This window comes from Chenopodium album, chromosome 5 (genome assembly GCF_948465745.1).
Source record: "Chenopodium album chromosome 5, dcCheAlbu1.1, whole genome shotgun sequence".
Taxonomy (NCBI): Eukaryota; Viridiplantae; Streptophyta; class Magnoliopsida; order Caryophyllales; family Amaranthaceae; genus Chenopodium; species Chenopodium album.
Genome location: NC_137838.1, coordinates 78,153,584 through 78,178,455, shown reverse-complemented (window position 1 = coordinate 78,178,455; position 24,872 = coordinate 78,153,584). Strand labels below are relative to the sequence as shown.

The window sequence follows — 24,872 nt, the reverse complement described above, 5'->3', positions numbered from 1 at the left end:
TTGCTCAAATTTATGTTGGGCCATATTGGTCTTTTCAGATGCAACGCATTTCAAAAAGTAAAATCCATTCATAAAGCCCAAAAAACAAGCCCAGTTGTTTTTCATTGTCCGCGAATATATAATTGCTATTTTCTATAAATTATTTTCTGATAATGTTTCCTCTATTTTATAACTACAACGTATGTATTGCTGTTTGCTACATGATTACATAACTAGTCTCATCCTTCTTAACTCAAAACTTTACCACTTAACATCTTTAGATATTTATAAATAAAAATATAATATAACGAGGTTAAACTTGAATTATTTTTTCCAGATGTGTAAGTCATAATAAATGATCAATAATGTGTGAAAATGAGGGTGTAATTTATTAATTAAAAGTGATCACTAACTCACTACGTCGTAGATCCAACAAATATGCTCGTAAAATTTAGCTATATGATGTTATTTTACGACAAAAACAAAAAGACCTATAAAGCTCAATTGAAAGTATGAGTGTACGACTATACATGTTAACATGTATGGAAATGGTTCCATAGTTTTTAAGAAAACATGTAAAAGGATACTTGATCCTCCAAGTAAAAATAAGGATAACAATACAAATTCGAACTATTAATGTACTACTATATCTGTTAATTATTATGTGCAATAAAGGAATATTTTATGTCTCACAGATAGTATCATAATACCCCTTTGTTGCACATAATAGTTAACGGAGGTAGTATCTAAGAAGAACGAGTAATCTAAGTCTGAAGTGGAGGACAATGGAAGCCATTAGGGAGCTCACTACCACAAAAGTTGATAAGAGCATTAAGAGCAACACTGAGGTCGAGGTTAACAAGACCTAAGATGTTGGCATGAACCGCGGTGCAAAGGCAAGTAGAAGCATTAAGGCTAATTAGGTTACCCACAATGCCACAACATGAATCCCTCTTAGAAGATCCAATGCGAAGGTGAACAAAATCAAGTACATCTGCGCACACATTCAACTCAAGGGCATCTGAGGGGCAAGAGTCAAGAGATTGGGCCGAGTTTGTAGCGAAAGCAAAATTAAACAAAACAAGGTTCAATACAAGAAAGATAGCGATTGAGGTTGTTCTTCTAGAGGCCATTTTGCAATAATTTAACTTGGACAAAGGTTGATTCAATAAAATAAGCCTAAGTAACACAAACAATTTAATTGTTTTGATGTTGAAAACTTGAAAAATAATGGAGTTATTACAATATTACTTATAGATGATTTCAAAGTAATAGATGATGTATTGATGATTCATAGCACTGAGTTGGTTAGATGAGTATGAAATATGAAAGGATTAGATAATGTTAAGCATGTTTTAGGTTGGCAAATAGTTGTAACGTTGAAGAGTTGAACTAGTGAATTGAGATCAAAATTCTAAATAAGATATCATGATATACGTATAATGATATTTTTAGCATGTAACAACGCAAGAGGCCATGCACGCAGTATTTTGCTAAAATTAGATCAAACACAAAACGACATTGTGGTACACACATCATAGTACCATACGACTTCCTTCGATCCTATTATTTTTTCATATAATTTAAAAATCTTTTTGTAAGACAAGAAAAGTTAAAGTGGAAATAATAAAAGAGATCGAAGGGAGTAAAAGTGGTTGAGAAAGAAATGAATGTCTTTCAAGCATGAACAATAGTTTCTCTATTTCTTCATTACTAATAGGTTATCAAAAAATTTATGAACACATGTAGTAAGAATAGTTACATTTCGGAATAATTACCATCTACAAGAAATTTACTTCACTTAGTATGTACAATTGCTTGTACAAAATAAAGTTCATGTTGTTGATAAAAATCGCACATCAAATCTTTTTAAAACAATCACGTGGGATTACATTAGGTGAAAATGTGTTTGATTTAGTTCGATAGTTATTAATTTTCTATAAGAATATCAATATATACGACCATCAAATTAAGTTTAAGTACAAAAAAGTCATTAATTTAAACGTATGGTATTTTTACTCCGTATCATATTAAGCAGCAGATGGGACATAATTAGAGTTGTTAGTTTCTGACCCGAACCATTAAACCCGATTGTTTCGAACCGATCCGAAAAGGAACTGAACTGTTTAAAATCTATTTTTTGGAAACCGAAAACTGACCCGACCCAATTTTTTCCAACCCGAAACTGAACTGAACCGAATTTGTGCAAGCCGTTACTAACCCGACCCGTTATCAAGCCAAACCGTTACAACCCAAAACTGAAAGCAACCCAAACCGATTACGTTTAAACCCGATAGTAACCCGACCCGTTTTAAACCGAAAACCGTTAAAACCCGATAAAAATCCGATAAACCTAAATCGTTCCAATCTGTAACCTATTGTGACCGAACCGGTTATAATCCGTAACCCGTTGTGACCGAACCGTTTATGACCCATAACCCGTTGTGACCAAACCGTTTAAAACCCGTAACCCGTTATGACTGAGTCATTTACAACCTGTTACCCAATATCTTTATGATCTAATTTGTTTCAACCCACTACTAGATAAACCCAACTTATTTATGACTTGACTTGATTATAACATGACTCGTTCCTACCCGTTATCTGACTAATTCGACTCGATAATCATCCAACTTAATTTGAACCCGATATGATTTGATTAGAAACCCGCTTCAAATTGGGTAAACTCGTTTTCAAACCAACCAAGTTCAATTTAAACCGATTATAACCTGAAACGATAATGATTGGACCCAATTTCACTCGATCTGTTTTGAACCGAAACCCATTTTCGAACCGACCCAGTTAAACCCAAACTGATTATGACCCGAACCAATTATGAACCAAACCAATTATGAACCGAACCAATTACAACCCGTCTTGATTAAGACCTGAACTGTTTTTAACCGAAACCCACATTAAACTGGCTAAACCCGTTTTCAAACCGACCCGCTTCAACCCAAATTGATTATGACCCGAACCAACTAGAACCCGACCCGTTAAGGACCCGATCCGAATAGAAACTGCAATTTAAAAAACCAAACCGAACTGACCCGATAATTTTCAAAACCAACCCAAACCGACCCGCTTATTATTTCAACCCGTTATAAACCGACCCGTTATAACCCGAAACTAATAAACCCAACTCAAACCCGAACTGTTTAACCGAATTGACACTCCTAGACATAATTGATTTATTGCATGTGCAGTTCTTTCTTCAAATAGATACTGAGTCATACGACAAAGCAAGCATTAATACATTACGCTCGCTTTATGCATCAATTATGAAACTCAAGTACTATATGTCTATATATAGAATAAACTATAAATTAAACCAACAGTGAAAAAAATTACTGTACCTTATAAGCATATTATTGATCTTGTGAATTTGTGATAATTACTAGCCTCTACTTTTTTTTTTTCTTTTTCTTATCTATATATTGTAATAGATTAAAGTGTAAATTGAATTGAAATATCTTGTTCGGTTGACAACAGAAAATTAAACTTTGATTATCAGTTAACACAAATTAATGAAAAAATCGTATTCACATAATATGAAATTAAAGATAGTGATAATTAAATTTGTGCATTGAACAATATGAAAAAGCAAACAAATTTTTTTTGAAACCAAAAAAGGCAAATAGATGTATAATATTAATAAATAATAATAATTACTAGAATATGTACTATTATATAATTTAACTTTAGGAGCCAAAATAAAAAATAATTTAACTTATAAAACCCTTTTAAAAAATATAATTTAACTTAAATAGACAAGATTAATCAACATCTTCGTTCTCCAAATGGACTTACAATTAGTGTCAAGTAAAAGGTGTTAATAATTAATTAATTTAGTGAAGTTCGATTAACCAAAGCATAATTAGATTACAGCTAGTACAGTACGGAGTATATCAGTAAAATTTTCATAAAATTATTGTTCTCACTGTTACTAGTTACTCAAACCAAAACACGTGAAACACAAATGTACAAATTGTGACAGATAAATTTGTGGTTTCTAAATAATGCACGTGAATGCAAATTAAATTATTGTCCTTAGTCTCTGAAAAGGCATTCATAATTGCATACACTTTTAGGTGGTGCATTCATATTTCATACGTATAACTATGTGAATATGGCTATAAAAAGGGACACACACACTTTCTTTTTAAATCATCAATAAAAAATCTACAAACTAGTAAATTAACTCAAAATAAAGTAGGGCAAAAATGATGAAAATGAAGAATTGGGTTAGAAGTTGTAGTTTGGTGTTTATCCTGATGATGGTGGTTACGAATGCAGCTGACCGCGAATTTGATGAAATTCGCGGTCAGCAGCATTCGCTCCCAATTTCAAATATTATGCTACAGGATGTTGTTACATCCCGAGATGTAGGGGGGGCTCTAAATTGTTTAGGACCTAATGTTAATTGCTGGCGCAAGAGTAAAGAGTGTTGTGAAGGAACCGTTTGCTCGCAAACTGAACTCGACCCCAGGATTCGTGTGTGTCAATGGTGCCCATCAGCTGGGGATCCTTGTGGCTTATTGCACAAGTGTTGCCCCGGCTACAATTGCGATGGAACGTTCAGTGGTACATGCTATTAGTACGTACCCGCAAATGAATTATTTCGAGTATGTCGTCCCGTTCGTTTGTTGTACGCTTGCGTTTGCTTTGCTTCGTGTTAGGGGTTTCATCTCTTGGCTAAATAAAGTTGTGTATGCATCAATGCATGCTTGTTGGGGTTCTCTAGCCGTAATGTATGTTTGATTTATATCTTTCTTTTTTAAAGTAGTCGTGTCTTTTGCATGGAATTAAAGTTGTTAGAAATTAAGGACTACATCATTATCTTTTGTATTACTACAACTATTGACTATTGTAGCATTGGATATTTGAATTGAAGTAAGTATTCTGTGTCCTAATGATATTTGACGGAGAAAATACAAGTTTATCTTGATGATAAATAAATTTTGTTTATCCAATGACATTTACGTAAATAAATTAACAAAATATCCCAGACAACAACATGTCATTTTCGTAAATAAGTCAACATTTGGAGAATAAAATATGGAGGTAGTGGCGTTGGTGTAAGAATAAAAGATAATAGAAAACAAAAGTAGTAGAGAGAATTGGAAGAGAGAGAATATATGTTGGGACCACCAGGTGAGAGAAATTGATTAAATATTGTAAAAGCTTTCTAAATAAGGAAATGAAGCAAGTATTTAAAAACGGCTACAAATGAAAAGTGGAGCAAGTATTTAAAAACAGAGGGAGTACTATAGATTAACCTAAATCTAATATCAATCGTATTGTATTGTATGTGGAAGATACTAGAATGCCTTAATATTATATACGTAAAATATAACAAGAGTGTCTTCAATTGTTTGATTCAAACTCATATGCTGTTTTTATTTTATTTTTTTATTATTATTTTTTTCTTAAAGTTTTTTGTTGAATAAGATTAATGAAAGAGAAAAGTGGTGAAATGAAAAAGTTATTATGTGATAGTAAAGTTGTGGTTCTCATGACTATATACCTGTATGATATATATGGAACAATCTTTAATTTAAGGGTACCCTTTTATGAAAAATGGAATAAATAAATAAAGACAAATGGAATATCATACATTCATATGGGGTATCTCCTTTTACTCCTATTTGTTTTGCGTTGTTTTTTTTTTGCTTTTTAAAGTATTTAATATTAATATTCTCAAATCCTTGTATAAATTTTATTATTTAATATTTTATTTGTATGAAATTTGCCTCTAGATTTGGCTTGAGGCTTTTTTATCATCTCTGTAGTCTTTTCAAACTCTTTCCTACCCTTAGTATACTCATCTTCAGCGGATTGCTTAGGGACTTGATCATCCATCTCTGCCTAAATATCAAACCAGTTTGGTTCATTAATTGGAGAGGCAGGATTTGAAACTCATCATTAAGGGATATATCTTCAAGGGGATGATGAATTTTAGGATTAGGTGTCCTCCTAGGTATCAACTTATTAGAGGCAGACACTTGGTTCAGAGCTTGAAGAAACAATTTGGGGTGGTTGAATTTGAGGTGGCGGTGGTTGATTAGCTGCTTGAGGTGATATTGGTTGATTAGCAGGTTGCCTTGGTTGCGGTGCTAATTGGGACATCCTAAACCCCAACACCAAGTCATTAGGTTAGTTGGATCTTTGGTAAAACTAACCCAAATGTCATATAGATTAGGATTAGGTAAGGTTCTAAACATCCTAATTAATTAAATCACCATCATCTAATCGAGGAAAATGTTTGTTTTTTTTTTTTTTTTTTTAAATAAACATAATAAAAGGTAGAGTTGAGGTCTTGAGGATAACATGTTCAAAATCCTTACTACGAGCCGTATCTTCAAATTCAATAACTAAGTCCATCAAATTACATGTATTTACGTCTACATCAATATCTACATGATTGAAAGGTGGAGGATTTTATTAACTGGAACGCGGGCAAGTGGATCGCAGGAAAAGTTAGGCTTTGCTTTGACTGGTATATTGCAAAATCAATTTTGGCCATGGAACTCCAACTCCCCCACAAAAAAGAGGATGATTTCACTTATTGGAAATTTCAACCTTCAGGGAGGTACACGGTCAAAACAGGATACTACTATCTTTCTAAATTAAAGATAGGGGGGTTGACTGCTCCTCCTTCTCTACTAAGGATCAAGAATTCGTGAAGCCGATCTGGAGAATGGACATACAACCAAAATGGAAGCTTTTCCTGTGGAGACTTTTTCACGACGGGATTGCAGTTAAGGTTAATCTCGCAAAAAGAGGAATACTAGTCGTTCCAACATGTGACTTTTGCAATTTGGACGTGGAGGATAACCAACATCTGTTTTGTTTATGCTCTCTGGCAAAAGAGGTTTGGGAGGTTTCCTCCATTCCTATTTGCCCTGACTCTCCTGGTTCCAGCTCCTTGAGGAATTGGATCCAGCACTATATCCTGCTCTTTTATAACGATGATGGGAAATATGGTACTCGGAACGCTTTGTTCATAGCAACCTTGTGGGGGTTGCGGAAAACAAGAAATGCAAGATGCTTCAAAGATGCCAATGAGAATGTTGGTTTAGTGGAGGAATTCATAAACCAAGGAATGCAAGACCATGCGATTTTCATACATAACAGGAACCATGATAGCACTGAGGTTGTTTCAATTAACCAGAGCTAACCCAATCATTCCCCCAGGTTTTAATCATGTGCACCTAGGAATGGATAAGAGTGGGTTTTACAGGTTCATTATGGAAGCAGACGGCTCTTGGGATAAAAAGACCTTGAGAGTGGGGGTCGGATGGGCAGGCAACGTGAATAACCTAGGCGATACGATTGAAGAAGGTCGAGTTTGTGGAGCAGCCTCATCAGCGGTACAATGTGAAGCTTGGGCATGTCTTGAAGCTTTGAAATGGGCAAAGGCTCAAGGAAAGCAGGGGATTCTCCTCCTATCGGACTCCATTTCCCTCCGAAACAGTTTGCAAGACAACCTAGGTAAGGATGTTTCGATAACTTGGATGATTAAGGAAATAAGGGAAGTCGGTGCCACCTTTCTTTGATGTGAAAAAAAAAACTACATGATTACCAATGTTATGAAACCTTAATACAAGCTTGTCACTGTCACCCATTGATGTCTTTCTGTATCATATACTTCCTCTGTTTTTTTTAGTTGACACCTTTCTATTATCATGCTTGCCAACGCATGTTTTTAACGCTTAATAACTTTAATTATCAACATTGTAAAATTATAAAAAGTGGATATTAATAAAATATACATATACACGATTTAAACAAGATCCCACATGATTATATTTTATCGTATCCATAAATCACAAAAGCGAGTCAAATTGTAATATAATAGTTTATCCTATCTACCATTTTTTTTTAAAAAAAAAGTAATAAAAAGCGAATATTGCCAAAAACATAATAAAACTAAAATCGGATATATTTGGCAACATAAAAATCTGAGAAAAATATTCTCAACAATTACAGAGCGTATGTCTTGTTTGAAAAAAAAATGGGAAATAATATTTCGCAATTATGAAAACGCCCTTACAAAAATCATTCCACTTATATTTCATTAATGGCATTTTAGTCCATTTTTCCTTTCTTCTTATTCTCTTCTCTTTTCGAAAATTTCAGGCGAGCAACGAACCCGCCATTGTTGGCGCCGCTATTTTCTCTCTCCTCCTTTACCCCTGTTCTCTTCACTCCTTTTCTTTCTCCTCTTTCAATGTCAGATCCCGTCACCATTTTTATCAAAAAGCTCGTGAAGAGCGACGTATGCCTCAAGCAATTGCGCTTGTACCTCAATCAAGGAGATGCCGAAGAGTTCGAGAGAGTTGTTGAATTTTCTGAGGAAGATTTGAATAACTTGAATATTGGCGTCGAATACATCTTTTTATAGCGTTTGATGATTCGATTCCCAATCGATTTTGGAGTTTCGATTACACCAAGAAAGGCGGATGCGATTCCATTCAAAACGAGTGGTGAAAATACATAAAGAAAAAGGAATTGAGTGCGAGATCAGTTCTATACTTTCGATGGGACAGGATTCAATTCATAGCTAATTTGGTGATTCAGGTTATTTCTATTCCTAATTCCTGATTTAAATCCCTAATTTCTTAATTGGTTTTGAATTTCCTAATATTGAAAGTTAATTGTGTGTATTGTGTGTTGATCAGTTTATATATATATATATATATATATATATATATATATATATATATATATATATATATATATATTCACGAAATTTGTTAATTTATGAATAATTTTCATATATTTTTTTTTTTTTTTTTAAAAAAAAAACAGATATTACTTGTTTCGAAGAGTATTCTGCAGATTTCTAAGACGAATTACTTTTCCTCGATTCTTGGTTGAGTCTGGGAGTTGTGTTGTTTTACACAAAACAAGAGAATTTGGCCGCCTTGCCATGCATTTTGTTGATTCGCCTTATCCGATATCGATGTTCGGTTTGGTATCTATACAAGATTTTGGTCGCATTTGTGTGTTGATAGGAGGTAATTTTTAGGACAATTTGTCAAACAAATATTTTAAAAACCCATTTTTTCTAATTAACCTTTAATCCATCAAATTATTTAACTATATTTGTTTGGATTTGATAGCTACTGTTTTGTCGAGGAACCTGAACCAGCCAGAACATTATGGGAGTGCTACTTCTATCACATTCACTTGTGATCGTATTTTGATCACTCAGTCTATATGAATGTCTTTTGATTTTGGTGCACTTGATAAATTACCATATATTGTTAAGGCATATAATTGCCTTTTGATTTTGTTGCACATGATAAATTACCATATATAGTTCAATCATAGATAACAGTTTTGTATATAACAGTATAAAGAAGTTTGGGTGTAGTTGGCCAGTTGGGGCATAGATAACATGTAATCATATAACAGTTCAAGTACAAAAAACTTTATACTAGGTTGTGATTTGTGAGGGAATGTCACTCGTCTGTCGCGACATTTGTAGTATATCTTGTGCAATGGAGTTAGCAGAGTATGACTAAGGTAGTTGTTTTGCCACTCATGTATAGACTTATACCAAACCAAGTATATGGCTAAATGCTATAGTTGGTTTTTTTTTGTTGACTAAAGGTTGATTTGCTTTTGTAAATGGTAATGTGTAGTACTTGTGTAGTGTAATCACCTGTGGTAACTATATTTTCCTCCAATATTGTAATGCAGCCAAAATTGATTTCTCTATGATAGATTATTTGTATACGTGATCTGATGAATTTGATGTTGATTGGATTTGTTAAGCTTAAAATATGTGCAAATAGTCACGCAGGTACATTTTTAATACACAACATCGTATGATATCATTAGTTTGGATTAGTGTGGATGGAAAATAAGATTGGATGATAATCAACACGTTAGTAATACTTTTAGGCTCAAATTTGCATTTTTTTTTAAAAGGCAGTAATTGACAAAATATATACTTTAAAATTTAAAGGGAAAATTCTCTTTGGTAACACTATAGCCCAGGCGTTGCCCCGGGTTGACGTACAATCAATAATTTTTTTAAAGTCTTTTTATAATTGTAGTTGTTATGGTCAAACTAACAAAAATTGAGTTTTTTTAGTATATTTTATTTTGATTGAACCTTGTGCTTTGCACTTATATATATTTTTTACATATTAATAACACACTTGATAATTGGCTAAGATTGTGAAATGGTTATTATTGGTATACAAGTGGAGGGTTCGATAATATTGGTTGCTTGGGTGATGTGTTGTTGTTTGAGTGATGATGTGGCATCATAAGATATTGAAAAGATGACATGGTACAACAAAAAATGGACTACGTGGCACATCGACGAGGAAGTGTAAATCAAGGGTTGTGAGACAAATGGAAATGTCTCACAACTATTAAAATAACATAAAAGTATAAGGAAGAGAGGGAAAGGAGGAGAGAGATAGGAAGAGTAAAAAAGGTTGTGTGGGCCAATAACATAAAGTAATTGTTGTAAAGTATCATAAAGAAATCTGGTCATTTAGATTAAATTAACTCATTATTATAATCCAAAAAAGTCATACGCGATGTTCAATTGATCATACACTTTTAGGCAGATTAAGTATTAGTTCAATTCAATCATGTCTTGATAAATACTTTTTCTATTCTTTTTTAATTGACATGTTTCTTTTATTAACTTTGTCATAGCACAAGTTTAACAACAAATATCTATAATAACTAACAACAAATAAAAATTATAAAATGTTGATATTATATATAAAAAAAAGCAATTCTAACAAAATCCTACACGTATGTATGACTAAGTTTTATCATAATTACAAATAAAAAACGTGTCAAAAAAAAAAAAAAAGGGTCATACTGTCATAGTCATGTCTAATGTCGTTCTTATTGCGTTCTCGATCTATATTCAGTCCATAGAAATCAAGAATTCAAATCCAACTAGATCAATTAGTTGTACGATGTTGATAGTTTGGATTTTAATCAATTTGGTCCGACAAAGTTTTTATTTGGTGTTTGATGATTTTGAAACAGATACCAAAAGGAATAGAGAACAACAAGGGAAATGTTTACATATCAAAGACTAGTCCATCTAATGTGGCTAAAGCTTACTCTGATCAATTTGAAAATGATTTTTCGACGTTTTTAAGCCGTCGATCTGAAGAAGTAGTAGTAGGAGGGATGATGGTGCTAACAATGTTGGGAAGAAAAACTGAAGAACTATATAGCAAGGAATCATGCTACATGTATGACCTTCTTGCTACAGCTCTCAATAGTATGGTGTTTGAGGTACGTACTCATAAATTCATAATGCACCTTTACTTTCTTTTTTTTCTTTTTTACCTAACGTGATAAACATATTAGTTGATATTTGATGCTAGTATTTGATTATGATAGAATATGTTAAATGCGATGACAATAAAAGTGTAACTGTATATAAGCGAATTTAAGTAAATAAAAAATAGCAAATCCTCTTATATATATTAGAACTTTAGAAGTGATTATTGCACGTAAAAAATAATGATTGATTAAAATTATATATATATGATGCTATAATAGAATTATTTAAATTATATATTGATATCATATAACTAATATATAAAGCTAAACTTTTAGCCAGGCGACGAGATATTGACACTTGGCGTTCCAACTTTTCGCCAAGTGTCACGTCACGTAGGGTAGAGTTATATAAAATTAAATTTGTAGGATAAAAAATGTTAATTTAAAATTCAATTTTCAATCAAATTTGGATAGAATTTTAGGATAAAATTGTTAATTTAGAATTTTATTTTCGATAAAGTACCAATATTTCATATGTACAAATTAAATTATAATTTTATTAAAAAAAATTATAACACTCATAAATTATCATATAATTTTTTTTTTTTGTATCATAGTATTTTTTTGGAGCGAAGGAATTAGCTTAAAATGCACCACATCCATTATTTATAATATATTCTAATCAATTAAAACAATATACTTTACAATCTAATATAATTTTATTACTGTGTGTAGACCTGTCAATCGGGTCGGGTCACGAGTCATTTCGGACCGGGTCATTATTTCAGGTTAAGGGTCAAGAAATGTTTTTCACCAATGTTATTATTATTAGTCATTACATGCCTACTATATAGTTTAAATCATCACAAAAACACATCAATTCCTAACTAATTTTGTGTCAATGATATATTTTAAACTTTGACATATAGATTAAAAATTTATCTTAAAATTCAATAAACAACCCGGGCATCGCACGGGCACAAAACTAGAATAATCCTCAATACAAAATAACCAATAGATCGATTAATTAACCAATAGATCGATTAATTAACGTTAAGTTATGTGACAAATTAAAGCCTAGGATAATCCTCTTTACGAATCAAAGAATTTATTAGAACTATTCAATAAAAAAAAATGATACAATATACGTATGTTTTAATGTTTGTAGGGTTTAATAGACGAAGAGAAGTTAAATACATACAACATCCCTCAATACCCTCCATCAGCAAAAGAGTTGAGCAATTTGGTTGAGAAAGAAGGATCTTTTAGTTTCGATCAAGTTCATGTTTGTGATGTTAGTTGGGAAGCAAACGAATGCTATAAGTATTCATCAAAGGATTCCGATCATTACGACTTCTACAAGTGCATGAGATCTGTGGTTGAGCCCTTACTCACAAGTCATTTCGGCGAAGCCATCATTGAAGAGATTTTCAAGAGATACAAGGTGCTCATACAAAATGCAATGGCATTAGAAAACAATGTGTTCATCAACGTTACCATATCCCTCACTAGAAAGGGATAATAAGTAATTCTTATCGAGAAAATCTAAATATTTTTAATTATCTTTTGTACGTTGTACTCATAATAAATTCTACATTAATATTAATGTATGAAATTTGAGTTGTGGATTAGCTTCTTGTGGTTTTCCTTATTGGAGGTCATTTTTGCTAGTATTTTCAAATGCTCCGTATATATATTTATGTGTGAAATTAATAAATATGCAAAATATTGTGCTTAAATTTGATTATATAAGTCATGATGCATGTAATCAAATAATTTTGCATCGGAATTCCATACTGTTTGCCAAGGAAAACTTAATAAGTAGCCGGAATATTCATTTAGGACTTAATATATTAAATAGAATTTGAAAGTCTTTTTAAATATAAATAATTATTGATTCAATTAAATGAAACATTTGCCATCCCCAAAATGTAGGATACCATGTGGAAAAGTGGACTTTGATTATATAATTAACAAGGAATCTTAATCTTAAGGCTTTAAAAAGACCGTGAATAAATAGATTGGAACACATCTATCAAAAAAAAAAAAAAAAAAAAAAAAAAAAAAAAAAAAAAAAAGAAAGAAAGAAAGAAATTTAAGAGTGTATATTTAGCTAAGCAACATAGACTATAAGATAAAATTGATAATGGCAAAGAGACATATTTATGTTCTCCCGCTTCTTATTGTTGCAATCATTGGCGGCCACTCATGAATTGAAGTGGCCGCTACGTGCCAAGATGTTGGCCAGGATTGTGCAAAACTCTACAAGTCGTGTTGTGGAAGCCTACTAAGTTGCAGTGGTTGGTTTTCGGGTTTTTGCGAGCCGTGCCCATCACCTGGCCAATCTTGTAATCTTTTTAATCAATGTTGCCCTGGCCTCAGTTGCAGCGGCACATTTTCGGGTATATGCCAATTCACATCAATTTAATGCTTCGTACTTGACTACATAAGTACGTACCTCGCTATTCCATCGATCTATCTATATGGCTATAAGCCAATTCACATCAATTTCATTGTTGTCTATTTTATTAAATTTGTATGTTTAAATAAAGGATTTACTACTCCTAGTAAATGGGAGATCAAGTAGTTTAGTACTCTTATAAATAATGAGACCTTTCCCGGTCATTTAGAAGGGTATTACTACTATCATCTATCTATCTATATATTATACTAAAAACAAGCGCCTCAATGTGAGGATGACAAATGTCACTCTCTCATTGGCTTATCTTATGTATAAAATAAATCTATATAATTACTGTTTATATATTTAAGCATAGTTATTTTTGTTAAACTTCAAACAATAAAAGCAAGTTTCTATACATGCATAAGATTTTCATGATTTCCTAACATAAATATTGATTTAATTTTTTATAATAAATATATACTTTCCAATACTACAAATAATTCATAAAATCTTTCAAATCTTTATTTATAGTTAAGTTAAAGAATAATAACTAATTTGAAGCAATATGATTAAAGTGGCATAATTAAGGAAACAAATGTTTCGTATTTTGAAAGGCTAATATTGTTTTTTTTTTATGAAAATTAAATAAAATCGATAATATTTAGTTTGACGTCAATTATGAAATCAATGCAAACATTTAAAAAAAAGCAGATGTACAATAAAATATTGTGCACCTATTATAAAAGCTACCCTGTAATGAATGAAAGTTATTTATGCTTTATTGATAAAAATTACCCAAAATATCAGATGTACAATAAAATATTGTGCACCTATTATAAAAGCTACCCTGTAATGAATGAAAGTTATTTATGCTTTATTGATAAAAGTTACCCAAAATAATGTAAAAGTTTTTGATACAAAAGTTTTTAGTGTAAAAATTACTTTTATCGTTTGTTGTACTCCTTGACAAATACTGAATGCTGAGTCGAAATGTTGTCTTGGAAAAAAATACATAATCTTGAACATAAATTTAATTTTAATCGGCCTTTCATTTTCTATACAATGTCTTTTACAATGACCTTTTGTTTTTCTTGCATAAAAAAAAAAAAAAAAAAAAAAAAAAAAAAAAAAAAAAAACCAGATTAAACGTTATTCGTTATAACTCGTTATAACTCCTTGACAAATATTGAATGCTCAGTTTAATATTTTGGCCATAACTTATTCGTTATAACTCGGATTTTGGCTTATAATCAATCTATCGTTGGAAAGCTATTTTCAAGCCCCATCCAAATATTCAATCATTGGACCCATATTATGAACCAAAATAAACTAGATTAAACGTTTTTATTAAAAGGACACGAAATGAATGATTTTAAAGGACACGAAATGAATTATTTTGGGTTTAAAGGCACGAAAGGAGGAAAATAAGTTATGGTTTGGGGAAATGGGTTAGGAATTGTATTGGTTTATGAAATGTATTGGGAATGAACATGGATTTAAGCACTCCAAAGATTACATACTCAACCCGACCAATAATGGCGGTGAAAGGTTGTTCATCATCGAGTTTGGTTTTGGGGAGACATTTTTAGGTGTCTACAGGTAGTGTTGGTCGTAAAAAAGAAATAAAGTAAAAAAAAAAATTCATTATAAGGTCACTAGTCATCTTGGTCTAATAAAAGCGAAACCCCAACAAAGTTCGAATTAGAAAAGACCTATTTTGCAGAGTGGCATATTTCCTTCTAAACTTGGGACGGGAAGACGAGACAAAACCCAACAATATTTCAAAGGAGGAAGTTCCTGGGTGAACGGGAGTCTGCAAAGGAAGAAAACAGGCAAAACTGGAAGGAGTATCGACACAGCTTCACATGATGACTCGTGACCTGTCATACCTGTGGATGGATCTTCTTGCATCAAATTTGGAGTTGTTTCACACCTATCATGCCCTTCCACAGGGGGGTGACTAACTCCATTGGTGGAGAAACTTTTTGAGTTCCACCACTATCCATCTTTTATAAAAGATTGGCTACTCGGATGGTAATGAAATTCTTTTGGCAAGAACAAAAGTATTGTACTGTTCGCCCTTTGGAAATCGCTCTATACACTGTTGGAGTGAGACACAAAAAGAAAACATTTCGCTTCCGGCTTGAGAACCGAAAACTTGACCCTGTCATATTTGGGTTTATTAATACGAAGTAGATGTCTTGGTATAAATAAAAGTGAATCAAGTAAAGTTGGGACTACTAAAAAAAAAATTTCCACAGTTTTATTACTAATAAGCTTATGATTTTACTATAATCCTTAAACTACATATTATACATTGTACAAGTGTCGAGAGACATTTATGTTTGCTTTACATATATATACCTAATCAATCTATGTAACTATTAAAAATAAAAAAAAATAAAAAATTAACCTGTGGGTAAATACAAGTTGATCTCTAAAATTAAAATTTATCATATGACATTTTTATGAATAAAACAAGAACATTTGTTTTAAAAACAAGCCCCATAATAATTAGTAGAAAATTAGAAAGAGTTGATTAATGAACGTCCTTATACTACTATATAGTACGGAGTATATACTACTACATGCACATTGGCGGGGCTGGGTCAAAGGCAAAACAATCAACTTGGTAAGCTGGGCCGGGTCAGGCCAAGGTTTGGGCCGAAACCGCTTTCCAAAAATCCGTAAATTTAAAGTTGGGCCGGGTCAGGCCAAGGTTTGGTTAGTGGTCACTTTAATTTTTGACATCATTATCCTTATTTATTTTTATTTAAGCAGGATAGATTGTATTACTTGTCTTACTAATTTCCGTATGTTACAATCATCCCTTTTATCGTTTTTATGTTGAGAATTTTTTATGAAAATATTCAAGATAGATGACATTAATAGAGTAAGTTTGTCATGTTCAAAATTTTTTTTTTTACTTAGACAATAACAGTAATATTTGTAATCATTTTATGGCTTAAACAGAGATTCATGTAAATAGGGAGAGTGGTACACATGGAGGATATAAAATGACATCAAATGACATTTAACTATTTTAGTATCTATGAAATCAAAATACCATGTAAATTAAAACAGTTTATTTGATTCATTGTCTACTGAATATACGTACATTACAACCATAAACAACCATACATTTTTAGGATACAAGATGCATAGTAGCATCATTATTTTTTATTACACAATTAAAAGGAACAATTAAAATGCACATAATTAAAAAGCAAGGAAGGTAAAGCATTGTAGTCATTGATTAACTGCAACAGCAATGCAGCTAAACTAATCAAGCTAGCATGGTAGCTAATAGAGAGTTGATATTGCTTGGAGACCGGTAATCTTAGCAGTGATCTTGCCTCCAAGAATAGGGTCAACATACTCGCAACTGCTTCCAGACGCGTTCAATTTGACTTCAACTACGTTCCAATCGACTGGACCTATTGGCCCGGCTTCACAATAAGCCTAAACACACGTGATTGGTAAAAAGATTAATTAAGAATAATACATAAAATTGTCATAATAGTTGATTCAATTCAATGATGCGGCTAGGTAGGTTAGTAGTTTGAATTACCTTGCCAGCAGCGGAATCAAAGGCAGCAACCCACTTACGAGCAGTGGAGTCGGTACCAGAAGCGTAGCAATAGCCCCACTTGACACCTTGAGGAAGAGGGCCTTTCTCCCTAAAATAGTAAGTTGTGAATCTATTCATATCAGGGAAGCTAGTCAGCGTATAGCCAGACCAAAAATGAACGTCGATTTTCGTTAGCTTGCTATCGGTGAAGTTTGTGGTAGGGCTGGTCAGCTCCACATCTCCAGCAAGTAGTTGTGCACCACCCGCCTCGCCCTCAGCCTTGCCCTTAACCTCCAACTCCTTCACCAGCTTCTCATAGTGAGCTTCTGGATCCTGTAAATTCACCACAATTGGTTCGATAGTTGCCATGTTTCTCTCTTGCTTTTCGTTCTTAGTACCGTGTTCAATCCTGCAAAACCATACGTATGTGTACTATGTATTACTAACAACACTTAAACAAGAATCATATATTAATCAAATACGTAATAATAAAATGAATTGATGATATAACTACTAGTATCGATTGATTAATAAGAAATAAATAAAATATAACTTTGATTTATAAAGTGAAGGGAGTAGTATATAGCATACCCTTGAGTAATCTCTGCTAATAAGTTTGAGTAAAAGAGCTAGTTAGTTGTAGTGCGCAATGAGAAAAGCTTCTCATATCACCGTATTTATAGATTGTATGTGAGGCTTAAGATGCCAAATTTTTCTAGAATCCATAAATAATTATAAAATTCTTATGGCGTGCACTATAATCATACTCACTTCATTTCATAATAAGCATAAGAACTTGACTGGCACATGTGTCAACGCACAGTTTTGATCAATAACATTTGTATTATATACGCAGGTCTAAAGAGAACCTTTCGTCTTTGATCCCTGGAAACACAATTAGTAAGAAGTGTTAAGTGATGATATAATAACGAAAACACACATGAAGAATATATAACTTGAAGTATTTTACATGGTAACAAATGTTTTTTCTCTTTTTTTTTTTTAAAAAAAAAAATCAAAGTAAATACATAGTATATAAATAGTACAAAAGTTAAATTGTTGTATTTATTATGAAATGGGGGTAATACAATATTTCCGTGTTGCTCTACTCATATATATATTTTTTTATTACTGTGTGCTTAATACGTTTGAATTTTTGTACTATTTACCTAATTTATGTTGAATCTTTTTCTGAAGACTTATTTTATGTTGAATCTTTTTTATTATATGTGATTATGAATTTATGATATAACATATATGAATAAACAAGTGGGATCACGTTTCATTATATACCCTCACTGTATCAACTTCTATAACTAACACTGCGTATATACTACCTTCATTCTAGAATTATTTTTACACTTTTATTAAGTGTTCAACTAAACATAGACCAAATAACAATAGTGTACTTTAAAACATAATACAGGTGGGATGTATTTTCTTTATTTTGTCACATATAAAATTGAACATTTATGGTTGTATATTGCATTGGAGTCTATGCAAATAGTGAACCAAAGAATTATGAAACAAAGGTAGTATTAGTAATTGTAATTTCATGCATCGAGAGTCCTAACATGACAATTATTATAAAAAAATACGAGTAAAAATAAAAATAATAAAACTAATTAAAGTATATACTACCTCTGTTTCCTATTATGTACAATAAAAGATTATTTTATGTCTCACAAATAATACCCCTTTGTTGTATATAAAAAGAAACAGAGGTAGTAGATAGGTTCAATGCCACGTGAAATGCAAGGTTAGTTAACTTGGAACTTCCTTAGTACGGCATGTAATTTATAAAAGTTGGCACCGATATTCGTGTTTCTAATTTATAATGGTAAAGTACTCCGTAGGGTAGGCCTGTACAAAACTATCCGAGAATCCGAAAATCCGATAATCCGATCTGCAACCGATCCGAATTTTAGGATATCCGATCCGAGTTTTCATTTTGGATCGGATATCTGATCCAAAAAAGCGGATATCGGATGCGGATTTGGATATTAATTTTCAGAATTTCGGATATCCGATATCCGAAAGATATCTGAAATATAAAGCCTAAAATAATATAATTTTTAAATTGTTCATATAAAACTAACCCTGTATTATTAACTTATTGTAATATTCTTAATATATTTTATGATAATCTTAATTGCAAAAAGACTACTATTTTTGTTAAAATATTTTGTACAACTTAGCGATAAAAAAACGGTAAAATTAGTGAAATTTAGAAAGTAATCATAACAATTTTACTTAATATTGGATAATGGATATCCGAAGCATCCGATCCGAAAATTTTGGATATCCGAATATCGGATATCCGAATTTTTCAAATCGGATTTGGATATCAATTTTTGATATCCGAGTCTTCGGATATCCGATCCGAAATCACATTTCGGATCGGATATCCGATCTGTAAACAAGCCTACCGTAGGGTAATTATGCATGCATGCGCGCTATATATTTTTTAAACTATCATGCAGATTGTCTCCTTGATGCTCTCCATGTTCAATGGTTCCTAAACTTGATTGAGGATAAGAATACAAGATAAGATGCAAATCCTCCACGTACTTCTCCAATTCTTTTCAATTCCATCATAATGTTACTAATTTGACTTTTTTTTTTTTTTTTTTTTCAAATGTTTGATAATCAAAGAGAATAATTACAAACGATGGAATAAATTCCTTGTGCTACTTAGAAGAGCTTTATTAGCCTCTCCAAGATTACATAAAGTACAAACAAAACATAAGTACAACTTCCTTACAAGAACACACAGGCTTGAGCACCCAATTTGCCTTCGAACATGCTGTAGGAGATACTCAAATTTTCATGTGTTGGTTTTGGATCCCCATTTCTGTTGATGTTGGGAAAAGTACGGAAAAGCAAAGAACACACGGGGCATACAATAACTCTGGCTCAAAAAGACACAAAGAGTCTTTAACATTACATAAAACAGGTAGTAATAAAAGACGACCATGGCTTAACGACATAATTTGAGTCCCTTTTACAAGAGGCTTGATACCCTTAACTATGGGTACCTTTGATCCCTTCTCTAAGTAAGAGACCATTACCATACTAAAAACCTCCAAAAGAAACTTTTGGGAGCCCCCATGTTGGAGAGCAAGGTTGGGATAAAGGTTTTTCAAAGCAATAGATTGACAATCCATTGCTAAGCTGAAACGGTGAGTACCAAGTGATAATCCACCATTACTCTGTCGACTGGACATGTAAAAAAGAGTAACAAAATTATAAAAAAAAAAAAAAAAAAAATACAAGCCAAGACTACCTTCTAGAACCAAAACAGACCACAACACAAGGACCATCCCGGAACCCGAAAACCAAACCACTTCACGAGAGGCTTAACACACCCCCTTAGCCCCCAAACATCATGTAAAACGGCTTGATTAAACACCAAATACCCCAATAAGCATTATATATTACTCAATAGAACTTCAAATTATAGATTGAAACTTATTTTTATCGTTTATTTATTTTAGGGACATGTTTATCATTTCCCTTTATTTTATAATATTCTATTATGTTACAATAATGAATTTAATAGATTATTTGAAATTTTGAGTTTTAACACCATAAAAAAGATAAAAACTTGTTTTTTAACACTATTTAAAAAAATTATTTTAACACCGCATAAAGTTAAAAAGAAATTAGATTTTATCATCCCTTAATAAATTCCGTCACGAAATTTGTTAATGAGGTTCATCCCTTACATTTCCCCCTTCTTCTCCATGATTTCTTCAACCTCCATTAACACCAACATTTCAACTTTATTATCACTTTTCTTTCTACCCCCATTACCATCCATTCAATCACCTAATTAAATTTCATCCTCTTTTCAACATTATCTTTCAACAATTTTTTTTTTAACAAACCCCCAAATTTACTTCTCTCTGCTTTGTTTTTGTTCCTCAACAATAATAATGAGGTTTCTTTTAAGAATTGATTAAGAAGTATAAATGAGTGGCACTTTAATCATATCTTATAGTAAACTTTTAAAAAAATCGGGTAATTATTGTACATCCATTATAAAGATAACCTAAAGTGACTAAAAGTTACCCCTGAAATGAATAAAGTTACCCCAATATGAGTTAAAGTAACCCAATTCAAATAAAAATTATCTACGCTTTATTAGTAAAGAATCAAATTTTAAATGACTAAAAATCAAGTATTAGTGATTGAATGTAATTAAATTACCTTTATAAAACTTTTCTTGTTGTTGATTTATATAAAAATTGTATTATGTTTAAAGTTATCCAAAAAAAGACAAAAAGTTATCCTAAAATTAGCTAAAAGTTACCCTTATACTGCTCAATGTACACTAATATTAGTGTAAACCGGATGTATACAAAAAATTTTGATATTTGAATTGGTTCAAATTTTTGACATAAAAAAAACCACCAATTTAATTTGAACATGAACCCAAACTTTTTAAATTTTTAGCGATATGATGTGAGTTTTTGCTAGTGGTTCGGCGCAAGGCGATGGTGGTTGCTTTGGCAAGCATAGCAAGGTGGTGGTGGTGGCTTTACTACTACTACAGTGATTTTGTAAGATGGAAATAGAGCGTTGTATCTCCTTCTTCATTGTATCTTACTATCCTCCATGGCATAAATACTTCAGAAAATAATATCCCTTTCTCTATTAACGTAGGTCATGTTGACCGAACCGACCATTAGACCATATATACAAAATATGTGTGTTCAATTTTCTAGTTTATTTCTCAGATTTGTATTTCATATATATTTTAGCACATATGAAATACATATATTACCTAATAAATCAATCAATCCTCGTTAATTTCATAACATTATACCATTATTAGTTTTGCACTCTTGCAATGACAAATACACAAGATTTGAGAATTTTACCATATACAACGTACATAAGATCAAATTTCAGGATTCTTGAAAGTCAAACACCCAAAAATGCAATCTATTCACACACTAGCTTAACGTAGAATGAATGGATATTAATATTAAGATTAATGGGATTAAAAGCACGAGTTGGATCAGATACAGTATTATATTACAAACCCAAGATGGGATCATAGTATTTTATTAATTAAGTACATGAAATTATCACAAGTACTCCGTTACAAGCAAATTGGCCCAATAACCAAGCTAATTGTAGAAACCTTGCGCCTATATCAGTTTATGTATCCCAAAAAATCAGGGAGTTTTGATATGAAAATCTATTTCAAGTGACTCCAAATCTTACGAGTGTTTAATAAATTTTACGTACTAAAATGAAATAATGATGTAGGCCCCGTTCTCTTCACCTTATTTTGGTTGAACTGAAATTATTTTTACTGAAACAAAATTATATTTGTTGAACTTAAATTATTTTTACTGAACTTAAATTAATTTTACTGAATTGAAATTATTTTTGCTGAACTGAAATTATTTTTACTGATTTTCTATTATAATTCTTCTTTAAGAAAATTGAATTTTACTGAACTGAACTTATTTTTACTGAACTAAAATTATTTTTACTATACTGAACTGAACTTATTTTTACTGAACTGAAATTATTTTTACTAATATTATTTTTTTAAGGTGAAGATAATAGGGCTGTAGTTTCCACAATTCTCTATTTTCTATTTTTCTTGTATTAAATAAGCAGTATGAGTACGCAAAATAATGACAAAATTACATATTACTTGATCAGTTCATACAAATTTTAAATATAGAAAAAAGGATGGGGTTAGTTGTTTAAGCAATGAAAGGATTGGTATTATTTTATATGAATTGGTATTATTTCGCAGTGGTCATATAAGTACTCCTTGAAATTGTTTTAATGTATTAGTTCAAAATATTTACTTTTTATATATAATAATAATTAAAAGTATTATTGGTCATAAATTGATGGGTCATATCACTTAATAAAACAAATAAGTAGATAAATAAATAAAGGACTACTACTCATGACAAAATTGAAAAGAATTGATTGGTGGATTAGAGGATTTTACTTCATTCTCATCTTCCATAAATCGACGTGTTTGACCGTTAAATTTAGGAATCATTGAACATGCATGGATAGGATCAAGGAGAGCATCAAGGAGTTTATTTATAAGATAATAAAATGTGGAGCATGCATTATACTCCGCTTATTATAATATATATAAATTACAACAACCTCGAAGAGGTGAGTATTGTATTGTAACGAGAAATGATGAGTTGATGATGACTACGTAAACTAAAGATAACTTTTATTAATCACAAGCCATACTTAGGAAGCAAACTGGTCCAAGTACCAAGTTAATTTTAAAACCTTGCACTTCACATGGTATCGAACCTAAATTTGTACTTCTTTCAGTAATTTATATAATTACTAAGTAAATGCATAATTTCTTTACATTACGAAGTATGAGTACTAATATGATCATATCTACAAAACAAAAAATAAATGGAGTAGCGAACTGGATAGCAATTGTCGGTCATTTAGTTTCATAAATCACATATTACCGTTGTTGTTTAGTTTCATAAATCACATAACACCATCGGTCATTTAGTTTCATAAATCACATAACTGAATAGTTAGCAATTGTCGGTCATTTAATTTCATAAATCAAATGTCGTACATTGTAAGCAAACTAATCCAAGTACCATTTTTTTTGTTTTATTGTTTTTTTTTTAACTAAATCATTTCATTTATAAAAAGTCATCGGCATCTACAAATGAAATATGAATTTAGTAAATACATAAATGAATAAAATAAAGGGTTTAATCACTAAAGCTATAATCATTGAATAGATCTTGCAAAGTTGCAATGTGCTACATCCCTCAAACACATTGGTGGAATGTAAATTCTTTTCGGAGAGACGGATTAACAATTTATTGTAGCTATAAGGATGATTTCTATATGAAAATTGACAATTGTTGTGATCCCAACAAATATTTACCAATATTGAATCTATAATAGTTCAAAATTAAAGATTGTTGTTTTGTTTATATATAAACCCTAACGCCCATATATTCATTAAGGGGAAACGAATAACTAATTAATCAACGACTTTACCATAGAGAAACACTCCATATAAGGAGATGGACGAACATCTACACTACATCCAAGTACTAAGTTAATTTTAAAATCTTCGTTTCACATCAAGGGCGAAGCTACATGGGGGGCAGGCGGAGGGCCGGCCCCCTATGGCCGAATTTCGTGGTTTGTTATTTTAACTCTGGCCCCTATAAATATTTAGAATAAATAATTTTCCTGTTACTTATTTACATATATTGAAGGCTTGCCATAGTGGTTTGAATCTCATTGATTGATGTTTTAGGTCCTAGGATCAAGCCTCCTAAGTGACAAGACTAGTGTTTTTTTTTTTTTTTTTTTTGAAACCCCAATTACTGAGGGCTTCAGAATTGTTGATTTGTTTCACTACCCAATCAGTAGTTTTATTTTATTTTCTTATTTATTAAAAATAATTTGTAAAATTCTTCTTTATGTTAATTGCTAAGGTTTAAGAATTAAATACTAGGATTAGTTTACTCATTACTATACTTTTTTAGATGATCCATTTAATTTTTTTCCCCTTATTCACCTAAGCTACTTTGTTTGTCATTTCCTATTTATAAATAACATACAATATAATTAAAAATTATCTTATTAGATTCATCT

The 24,872-nt window shown here is 31.5% G+C and overlaps 1 protein-coding gene and 1 pseudogene across 1 annotated transcript; one reads left to right on the top strand and one right to left on the bottom strand.

Moving 5' to 3' along the window:
- Positions 1 to 743: 743 nt before the first annotated feature.
- Positions 744 to 1,112, bottom strand: LOC145633236 (putative lipid-binding protein AIR1 pseudogene; annotated as a pseudogene).
- Positions 1,113 to 6,679: 5,567 nt separating this feature from the next.
- Positions 6,680 to 7,159, top strand: LOC145633235 (uncharacterized). The gene has a single exon (XM_081685504.1). The coding sequence runs from the start codon at positions 6,680 to 6,682 to the stop codon at positions 7,157 to 7,159; it is 480 nt and encodes a 159-aa protein (XP_081541630.1).
- Positions 7,160 to 24,872: the final 17,713 nt, after the last annotated feature.